An 11813-nucleotide genomic window follows, 5' to 3' on the forward strand; every position below is an offset into this window, starting at 1 on the left:
AGCACAACACAAGTTTCTGACAGAGGAACTATGATAGACAAAGATTACAAAAAAATATTTTGGAGGTGCCTGGAAACCACAGGCAACATCACAAGGAAAACAGTGCTTATTAAATATTTGTTAACTGAATGAAGGAGGCACTCAAGAAGCTTGGGCTATTCGTTATTTCTTGTGGGAACTCTTGCTGTGAAGTAGAGATAGCTGCTCCTAATCACAAACAAAGCTAATAACACCACAGCATTCATTAGCCAGGAAGTGAACAAGCTCTTCTTGGTGTACACTGATTAGGGTCTGAACATGACCAATTCCTGTCTACCCTGTCAAATGCTACTTCTGCCTTTCTCTTCTCTCCTTTACTTTTAAAAGCTCAATGTAAGGAATTAAAACTGGTAATTTCATTGGCAGACATCTGACTGAACAACAAAACTCTACTAATCTATAAACATGAGACAGAGGAAAACAAGGAGAAAACAACGTGCTTTCAAAGTCTGTGGCTCACTTCTTGTTAACTATCTAGGTACTAATTGAATTATCTGATCTTGTACCATTGATTGACACTACATTTCCACTCAGCTCTTACTGAGAAATACCTTATCATCAAACTGGTGTGGTTTCTGCCCAAACTGCATTTTTTAGTTTTAGCTCCATGTAAAACAAATAAAAGGAATTAGAGGATAAAAAATAGAGGTGCAAAAACTTTTTTACTCTTTTCCACACTTTCCTCAAGGCTAATGCTAAAATGCCAAATTTTGCTCCCACAGGCTTACTGGTTTGCCAGCCTGCTAGCACTATCACTAATGTTACCAAATCGGAGGACGTAGGCCTTGGACCCCTATCTTTCGTGCTCAGTCTGGGTCTAGTTCTTTTCTTGGTATCTCATTGCTCAGCAGACACAAAAGGAAAAGTCCTGTCAATCTGGCCTGCCTAGCGTTTCTACCTGGTGTCTCAATCAGGTAGTAGATTCCTGATCACATTCCTTCCCACCTGACTTATGCTCGGCTATCATTCTAATGCATTTTGTGAGGTGTAGCATGACTATAGGACCCACGGCAAAATGAAAATGCAAGGCAGATGTATTCAAAAGCTGTTAAAAATTTCAGGTTAGCAGCAGAAGGGCAAAAAAAAAAAAAAAAAAAAAAAAAAAACTGGGGCCCATGTCTGCACAACTCCCCTGTGTCTGTGTAGGTCACACAACACGGAAGCTGGTTCTGGTCAAACAGTGTGAGGCAGGTCCCCTGGGACATCCCACACCAACGAGGGAGGTCCAGCTTTTTGTTTTCTTCATTCATGCCTCCCAGTACAATTTCATTAGGAGAAAGGGTAAGGGGAGTAAAATCCAAAGTTTCTAGTCGGGTGTCCTCATTTAACAGCTGACACTGGTAAGATGCAGTGGAGTTAATGGGTCATACAAAGTTACACAACTCATTTCTGAAAGAGCCGGATGCAGATTCACACAGCTTGACTCAACCCACTGCTCTTTCCACTGTAACACAGTGACTCAATAGGAGAAGGAGATAGAGAGGGACAGAAAGACACAGAGACACAGAGAGCGCCATCATTTTGGTTTTCAACCGAGCCTGATTTAATACCGTCTGGAAAGGCCCTATATGCTGAAAAGTTCACAGTGATGTTAGTAATTCTAGGTAACAACCACAAATTATTACACTGTAAATTAGCATGAGGAAAGCCAATTAAAATGCCTCCATATATGCAATTTTTATCTTTTTAATCTCATTTTTCATGTCCCTACTCTTCAGAATTCTGTTTGTTTTTGTTTTGTTCTTTTCTTTTCTTTTTAAATTAGGTGATCCAGATTGAGTCTACTCGGGCAAAAAATAAAAAATTACAAAAGTTCTCTAGACTCAAGAAGCTTAACTTAAATTTTCCATTTAATATTTAATGATTCTGTTTTCCTAAATTAGGTAGTTCTTATATTTAGTCAAGTTTTTAAAGTTACAAAATAAAAATAATTTTCTTCAAAGCACCTTGTAAAGGTGAAATAGTATGAGGCATTATTTCATTATATACTTTATGATTACAGTAAATAAAAAATGTTTCAAGCTTTCCTACTTCCCATACTACTGGTTTCTCCCCCCACATGCTTAATGACATCCACCCACAAGCGTTCCGCTTCTTCAGATTAAATGAAACTGTGCCATCCCTGGATAATACCCTATCCCTCACAACCCTTCCCACAGAACTCTTCCTACTCATATCTGTCTTGACACAGAGCAAAAAGGATGGGTCAGCACATTCTGTAACACACATAAGCGTTTCAAACCATTGTTACCTGGGTCATTAATTCATCACTTCTCATTTATTTATTCATTAATTCAACAAACAAACTGTTTTCAACTATCAACACTGTATAAATCAAGGTGCCCACTGAGAAGAAATTGGAGAAAGCAAATGCAAACTTCTGTACTCTAAAAGGAGCCTCTCTTCGTTTTAAAGTGTAAAGTAAGGCATTTTCACCGTGGGATGCAGACGGACTCTGTTTATAGCTCCAGGAAAATGACACCCAGCCCATGACTGTATTTCCCTAAGGTAGCCATAACTATCATTCTGGTAAACTTCACCCCTCAAAAGCTAGTTCATGCAGAATCCTCTCTTCGTGGTGCCTTAATTTTCTCTATTTCAACATCATGGATGGCTACAATTTCATACTGTGCTCAATATACACAGGACAATCTCGTATCACAGAACCAGAACCAGGAACTTTGTGCTTGTCTTATGTATTTGCCTCAGTTCACCTTGGAATTTGAAATCATTTCCATTTCTCTCATATAATTTTTGCTTTATCAAACAAAAATGTAGTCTGTGTTCTCAAAGTATCAAGTGTATCTAAGAGATTTAAATAATTGTACGATCTAATTTCAGACTGATTTCTTTCCTGATAACCATTGAATCTCCACAGTGTCATGGTGATTACTCTAAATGTGTACTTAAGATTCCACTCTATTTCTTTTCCCTTGTCGCTCACTGACGACCTTTATTTCCTACTTACTTTAAAGATTGTAGATACCAGGAGCTGGGGATTTAGCTCAGCAGCATAAGCACCTGCCTTGCAAGCAGGCAGTCGTGAGTTCGATCCCCCGTAACGTAAAAAAAGGAAAAAGACCAAAAAAAAAAAAAAAATTGTAGATACCTTGGACAACCTTAAACTTGACCAAATTCTCTCTACCATCATTCCCTCCTCTTGTATCTTACTGCTAAAAATAAAAGCCAGAGAGAGAGAGAGAGAAGACATATTCTTGTCTCTTACCATGGCTACCATCTAAATCTATTCTCTCACATAACATATATATAGTAGATTCCTATAATCTACTATATCTTTCACACAGTCTCCTTTCATATTTTTAGCCTGTCTTTCTTTTTCTTTTTTTGCACAAAAATATGTTTAGAAAGTTTCTTTTTTTTCTTGAGGAAATTTTCTCTGGAATGTGAAATTTCCTGAAGGTATCTCTTGATTATTCATTCTATCTCCAATAGAGTATTTGATCCAATACTGTGTCAGAGACCCTCTACAACACTGAACAATTTGTATTGGAATTTACACAGCTTATTATATTTCATGTAAAATATCTTGATGTATACATAATTATAATCAACAATAATAGTAATAGCCAAGATTGAGTGTGTATGTCCTAATACTGTATTAAACGTTTTACACACATTTCTTATTCATCTACCTCTATTTTATTTATCCAACTGAACATAAATCTTTAATGCTCACTGTATCTTTCTTTGCTGATTGCATCTTTCATGATGCTTAACAAAATGTCTTGTACTTAGTAGGATCTCAAGTGATTATTCATTTAAAGTGCTAATGAGACTATAATACAGTGGAGCTTCAGTTCATGAACTTAATTTCATGATTCTGAGCAAGATGAAAGATGGTTGCAGTGAAGTTCCTCACTGGATGTAGAGTTCACTTATGGAAACAAAATTTTGCTGAAAGTTTCTGTTTGTAAACCAAATTGTTTGTGAACAGAAGCATTTGTAAATCAAGGTATTATTGTATTATTTATAAATTTTATTCTTCAATCATCACATTTTTCCTATTGGAACCATAAATTTCATGTTTCTTAAGGGCAAGGGCATGAATTAAAACTTCTGTTTCTTTAGAGTTTCTTAAATTTCCATCCAAATTCTGGCCCTGGGTTTAATCCTCAGGATTGGGAAAGTATCTGCCCATAATGGGTGTGGTATCACAGTAGCTGTTAACATGGACAAATGTTTCAGTGTTTGTTTATTGATTGTCATTCAGGGTAAGAAGAAAAAAACTATTAGTCCTGATGGTAGTTAGTTATCAACTAAGGAAAATCTTTAACAGTTTTTTTTTATCATTATTATATAAAACACTATAAATATTGCTAAATTTCCTCTTCAATAATTTAGGATGATAGTTAAAGAAGAAATGAGATAAAAGACTTGTTAGAGAGATGCAAGTGATTACTAATAGACTTTGTAACTACTTCTTAACTTTTATAGTTTAATCTCTGCAACAGAACAGTGAAAAGCATCTGTACAATTTGTCTGTATAGTTTTGTAGAATATCAAAAGAACTTAACTAGCAAAAGTTCTCAAAATTGACTAGTGAGTCTTTTATTACAAATCTGTTAAATATTATCTTTTTGTTTTCTAGAGAGGTTAAATGAGGGACCATTAACACCTAGGGCGAAGGGAGGACACAGTTTACAATACATTTATTTCTTAGTAACAATAGTTTAAGGATTATGTGTAGATGTAAGCAAACAAACCAACAAAACCAAAGAAATATGGTAAGCAGCTAACCTAGTTTAGATGCTGTAGATTCTTTTGAAATAGCATAGCATTCAGTCTGTGCAAGGAAAGTTTGTACATATAGGATTACTATTTCCACTTTACTGTTATAGAAGTAAAGGGCTATGAATCACTGTATGAACTCAAGTTCAGGGTCAGTGGTAAAGCTCAGTGGCACAGTGTCTCCCTGGCAAGTACAAGGTCCTGAGTTCGATTCCTGTTACAAAAAATAGTCTCTTATGAACTCAAGTTCATGTAATAAATAATTGGTAGAGACAAAATTCAAATACAGATTATCTGACTCTAGAATCTGCAGCACTCCATAATGAATATATTTCATGTGTAAAATACTTACTATATTACTAGTAGAATGTTAGAGGCATGTTTAATGCATATGGTTAAAGTCTATGTAGTTAGTTATTGGACAAAAGTTTTCTTGTGCTGTGCAAGATTAAAAACTGAAACCTAAATTGGTCCTGCCTGATTTCAGCATTTAAGGCACACCCTCTCCCTCCTAGCAAAAGGAGATGGTTATTAGTAGCCTCTTATTACTACAGTACTACCTTGCCTGAGTAAATACAACTCTCTCACATTCAATGAGGAAAACATCAGGGGCCCATTTGGACCTTGATACACACGTGGAACTGCATTAATGTTAATGATCACATGCATCTAAGACAGATTCTTGGTACTGTAAGGTGTAGGCAAACTCATGTTTGCAACACTCCTAATATTTCCATTTCTATAATCTTCTTAGAAAACAGGGGTTTTTCCACACACTCTTGAAAATTTTACCTAGTAATTTCATTCTGATTTTGAATTCTATTAATATCTGGACAACATCAGTTTCTTTGTAAAATGATGTTCTTTATATTTCGGAACATTATTATTTTCTTTGCTTAAAAAACAGTGAAATTATGAAATGACAGTCTAATATAAATCAGGGGTTTCAGTGTTTTATGTTGTCATAAATCACTTTTGCTGTGCTATTAATCTAACTTTGTTGTAGAAAGAAAATATTGATACACTGGGCTGTTTTTCTTTGCCTTTAACAACTTGGGTTTCAGGAACTTAAATTGTGGTTGCACTCTAAAGATACTAACTCAATCTCCTCAACAGACAATGCTTTTCACCTATTATGACTTTTTTTTTAATAGTTAGCATCCATTTAATCTTCCCCAAATATTTGCTATTCATTCTTTCAAAAGTCATACATTCTGCCATGTGTATTCACTGCTGTATTTGGCACTTTGAGTCCAGTGAAATAGTCTTTTTCTTAAAATGAAAGTTTCTGGTCAATTGTATGTGTTATCAACTTAAGACCTCAACAATGCTAAGAAGCAGATGTCATCATAATGTACCATCCCTTCTCAGCTGAAGAAACATCTTCATGAAATTCAGTAGGTTGCACAAAAAGAGGAATAATTCCACATAGTAATATTTATAGTATGCAAATTAGGATGGCTGGCTTTCAGAGAAGAAAGAGAAATTGATGTGGCTGGAGGTGCTTAAAGATGACCACATAAGGAAATGTGAACTAGTCCTGAAAAATGAAGGGTGAGAAATGTTTGGATGACTAAAAGAAAGCAGCCAGGGTCTGAAGAGCTAGCATGGGCGGAGCTTCAGTGTTTAGTATAAATGTGATTCTCTTGATGTCATCAAGGGATTTGATCAGATTAGAAATGAGCACTGCTGGTAAGAAATGGGTAGCGCTGAACACTAGACTGAAGAGTTTAATTTTTCGTAGATCCTGAGGAGCACTGAAAGATGGACGTGAACAATGAGAAAAGCATCGCAAGAGAGATGTGGAAACTACATAAAGGACAATATAGAGGCTCAAGAACAATCAAATGTTAAGAGTTCAAGCATAGAGGACTGGAATAAGGAGTGGCAGACCAGGAGTCCAAAGTCCTCCAACCTAAAACTATGAAAAGGAAGTCCTAATGCTGTGTGTCTCTTACTCATTTTTTATCTAGATATCCCAGGATCTATGGTGTTAAAATGATCAAAACTTTATAGGTTCATCAGAGGAAAGTACACTTATAGCTTGGGATGGGCGAAGAAGTTTAGCCAATAGCTGGGTATTGATGAGTAAGCCATGAGAGAAGAGAACAAGATGGTCCATCAGAAATTAATTTCTATAAAAAAGATGTATTATCTCAATTCCACATGTTTTTACCATACAAAAAGATATCAGGGAGAGGTGGTGAGCTTATGACTAAAAAGAGATATGTATTCTCTTGAGAAGGGTACCCTAAATTAAGGATCACCAGTGAATTCCTAATTTCCAAGTGTAATGTGTTCACTCAGTATTCTTTCAAGTGTAGTTATTTGAAGTTGTTGTGTTGATCATTTTTACCATTATAGAGCTCTCTATTTTTGCTTCTGAATGATTATGTTTTCCATTCTTCTCACAATCCTTTTTTCTTTCCGTAAATTTGATTCTTCCTCCATCCACCAGGAGTTCTGAGCTCAAATATTTGTTTCAATAAACATATTCTCAATTGTAAAATCCCATAGTCCTATGATAGTAAGTACTATCTGAATATATTTGCATGACTCAAATTTCTATCTTATAAATTTTTACTATTGGGGTTCCTCATTTCCGATGAAGATTCATAAAACTGTTCTATGAAATTCATTATGTCTGAAAGGCAGTGCAAGCTTTTTTCAAAATTGAATTCATTTAAAGACCTAGAAATACCAAGAAGGAACATATTCTAAGCATGCAGATGTGTAGTCTTAAAGCTATCCTCCATCATCCAGACTCAGTTGTTAATTTCTCCACTGTCACCACCCAGGACAAGATTCTTATCACTTCATACCTGAACAACTACAGTGCCTTCCAGCTATTTTCTAGAGTCTAGATTTCCCCACAAACATAGCAGTAAAATAACATGGCTGAAAAATTGCTTTTTGCATTTTCAGATATTTTATATTCTTCAGCACCTACCTGTAGCTTAAATGTTCATTTTTGTTTCCCCATAAGTTTCCTCTAGGACTCCTCTATTGAACTAAATTTTTCTACTACTATCTTCTGCACAGATTCCTCTTCTGCTAGAATGCCCCTCCACATTCCTTCATAACTACTGGAAGTGTACTTGGTCCAAATTCTACCTTCTTTATAAAACCCTATACGAATTCTTACCCCATTGGATCTTTATCATTTCTATAATTCAAATAATTATTGGTTCTATAATTCATTGCATATTTATAACACATTTTCATAAATTTTATATATATATATATATTAGGTTCATCTTCCAGATTAAATAAAAACACAAAAATATCTGAATTTTCGTGGACCATCTTCCCCCATGCATGCGTAAAACAGCACACATATTGAAGGCATTCACCAAATATTTATTATTTACTGACCGTCTATGGAGCAACGTTTAGAGAGAAAGAGATCTTAGAGCCCAGAGAAAGGGCATTCAAGATTGATTTTTAAACCTTTGGATAGGAACCATTTTATTAAACTTAGGTAAATAAAAATAGCTAGTAAATTATCATTTCATGAAATAAATCTTTTTTGACACTTTAAATGCTCATAAAGTTAGTAAAAACCAGCTTTTATGTATGCTTAAAGCTGAAACTTCACATTTTCTTTAAGTGGAACACAAGGTTGTTTCTAGCTCCATGAGTCAGGACAGTAGTCCTTCATTACTGTATTTTTATATGAAATTATTTGACCTTATTTTCATTTTTTACATGGTGATAGTACACCAGGAACATAGAATATTTAAACAAGAAATATTTTCAGCAAGAAACCAGCTCAATCTATTCATGTAACGGGTGTGGAGTTTGAGTTACAAAGAGGGTGAATGACTTGTCCAAGGTCATGATCTAGTTACTTCCACAGCTACATTTAGAAATTAATTCTAATTCCATACTTTTTACATAAGCACACCATGTACAGTTTCATTTTGTACCTTAAATTGATAGTATCCAAATGAATAAAAAATGACAATGGTTTTCATTATTTCTCTTATTTTACTTCCAAAGAACATGAATTAATGCCTGTTAAGTTATTAATGAGGGCATTTAAATAGAAGCGCAGCATGAGCAGTTTATTATGATGTGTATCAACATAAGGGAGATATGAATATCATCTTAATTATTTACATTTCTGAAATTTCATAAAACTGCCAGCTTTTTCTCATGAGTAGCGTGGAAATAGTTACAATTTGTTGTTGTTGTTTCACTTGAGAAGATAATTTTGTTCTAGGTGCTGTGCTAATATTTGTAATGGCATTGTGGAAGATTGTTTGAAACACTGAAAATAATTAGTCTCATCCCGACAAAGAGAGATAAACATACTGAATCAATGTAGGTTTCTGTGGGTGACATGGGAATGTGAGCGAAGTTGCCATACAGTGTTTGGGGAAAATGGACTGTGACAGTTGTCCTTAACCTCTGTTCTGTAGTAGGAGGAGATTAAAACAGAACACTGCTTCATGTCTCCCCACTCTAAATTTTCCATTTTATTAAAAATAAATAAAATCGTCAATGTCTCTCTAAAATTTCTACTTAGAAAATATTGTTCAGAGGTGTTGACAGATGTGGAGAACTAAAAGTGAAGAAAGAATTAAAAATAATGTACATGATTAATTTGTGTATGGGATGTTCATGGAAATTTGGTTTTCTGAAAAAAATTTACGATCTACATGACAACATATCCTTTGAATTCTCAAAGACTGATGTGAGGTGGTGGCTAGTAGAGGCATATGATATTCTAATGTAAAGATTATTCTATAGTCTTTTAAAGTAAAAATTATTACTAAAAATTCACCCAGTTCATATAATAAAAAGATACATTTATATAGTTCAACATTCTTGAGCTTTAGAGGCAGATTTAGGCTATGAAAATGAAAGGCATATTTGCTCATAAAATACCAAAATATAGAAAATTTGGACTTAAAACAAAACTAGAGACGTGACATCTGACTTACTTGTTATGTCAAAGAGATACAAAAAGAAGGGTCTGTGTTTCTTTCCCTTACACAATAAATCCACATGACACAGGACAGACATGGTCTTGGTGTGGTGAGCAAGCCTACCTGTACCATTGTTAACTGCAGTCTGGATCGTGGCTTCCGGCCCCAGAGTGACATAGTCTTCCTTCATTTCTTCTGTGGGGGAAAATTATCTTTAGCATTTGAAAATTGTAGAAAGGCTTACTATACTAAGCATGCCAAGCACAGGGACAAGGAAGATTCTTTTAAAGGAAACAGAGAAAAGGCTTGTTGTAAACCTCTAAACAATAGCTTTGTTCAAGCAATTGAATGAATCCAATAGTGCTAGCTGCACAAAAACTTATTTACTTTAAGCATTACTGCAAGCTGTGAAAAACAGAGGTGCTTATTTGGAGCAAATGAAGGGCTTTTCTTTGGGTGGCAGTTCTAGTGACAAACAGGGAGAAGATATTATTTTTTCAATAAGAGTCAAAAGCAACTAAGTATTTGTACTTATGAAGAGGCACGCTAGCTGCTATATCTCTGGTAGCTCTGGGTGCTTAGTGACAAGTCATTTTATTTTCATGCCTTTTTTTCTCCTTGGGGTAACTATGATGGTGCTAATCTAGACAAACGTGTTGTTTTAAAGTCCTAATTCTACACACTGAAACTTAAAATGCCTAGATTATAGAACAAACATCCCAAAGGCATCAAAAATACATGTTTAACTGTTTCATGTAAACTTCTAAAACATGGCTTTCCTATCCCTTTCCCAACCTCTCATGAGTGCATTTTTCTTCTTATCATTTTTGCCTCCACAGTCATTTTCTGAGGAAAAATTATAGATGTACCAACAGCACAATGTTCTGATAAAGATGAATATGTTTAACATTGAAGCTGATGGTTCATTATCAAAGACCATTTTAAAAAAAACTGTAATAGTTTCAAACAAGGAAGCGGTTGAAAAACAGGGAACTCTTGAATTTCCCTGCCTTCAAATTATAGAGTGTGTCAGAAGGCAGAGCAGGATAGCTTCCCATTAAAAAATCTTTTGAGTAAACCAAACATAACCTTTTAAAAAGTGAAGTTTTCCAATGACAGTTCTGATGAGAACTAAACATGGCCCAGAATGAATCTCTCTGTTGATAATGATTTTATTTAAAATAAGAGAAGCTATAAATAGGACTCTGTAAATTCACAAATTAATCCTGATTTTTTTTATCACATCCTGACTACTATGACAGAAGGTTCTAGAAAATATTATTACTAAATAAAGGACATATTTTATAAGCAGTGTCTTGCACAATATATGTTTGTGGGATCAGAGCTGAGATACCATGGCCCTCTTAAAGTAGAACAGAAAAATACACATAAATGCTAAGTTCTTGCCACTGCTGGAACAGATAATTTGAATGGTGTTTGCTTAGAGGGCACAACCACTTAAAATTCATGCCTGATCCTGGACTTCTCTTTATTTAGGGAATATTTTCACAGGGACATTTTGCATAAAACATTTAGAAGTTTAATGTATAGTAATAGTGCATTGTCAATTGTAATAATTGATCTTTTGAAAGGCTCCTTCATCTATGTTTTTATCAGTCTCTGCAAGTAATTAAATTAAGGTATTTCTGAGAAGTTCACTACTAGATATAAATATAGCTTTTGTGTCTTTCTTCCTTGCTCATCTCATGTGATTTCTGGTAGCCAAGAGTCACAAGAATCATAAGTTTTCCATCTGAGAGCACACCGAGTCACTGAGGGGAAAACAGTTAACAGCATTTTTTTTTTTTTTTTGCATAATAGTGGTAATGTTCAAGATTTCTGCTGCACTTCCTTCCTCATTGTCATTTTCTTATGAAAAAGTAAAGAGAAGTTACAGTAGGTGGTTGCTTCCCAAATTAATAAATGCTGGGTGCAAAAATGTGTAGTTAGCATTTTGTGTATACTGCGTGCTGCAGCATTATTTGGCTATAACCCTTTCTAATTTTTACTAAAGATTGTGCAACTGAAATCTTTCACGAACATTGGGTTTGATGGTGTCACTTTCACCTACAGTGTGTTTTGTTTCAATTT

The 11813-nt window shown here is 34.8% G+C and overlaps 1 protein-coding gene across 2 annotated transcripts in view; it reads right to left on the reverse strand.

The window, feature by feature from the left end:
- Zeb2 (zinc finger E-box binding homeobox 2) overlaps positions 1 to 11813 on the reverse strand; it is a 127120-nt gene that overhangs the window by 27483 nt on the left and 87824 nt on the right. For both annotated transcript variants that reach the window (XM_023561107.2, XM_013142388.3), the window contains one exon: positions 9846 to 9917. In XM_023561107.2, the coding sequence (XP_023416875.1) occupies positions 9846 to 9917 (72 nt within the window). The remainder of the gene's footprint in view (positions 1 to 9845; positions 9918 to 11813) is intronic.

The sequence above is a fragment of the Cavia porcellus genome, unplaced genomic scaffold (genome assembly GCF_034190915.1).
Source record: "Cavia porcellus strain 051 isolate PalLab524CR breed Dunkin Hartley unplaced genomic scaffold, mCavPor4.1 scaffold_12, whole genome shotgun sequence".
NCBI lineage: Eukaryota > Metazoa > Chordata > Mammalia > Rodentia > Caviidae > Cavia > Cavia porcellus.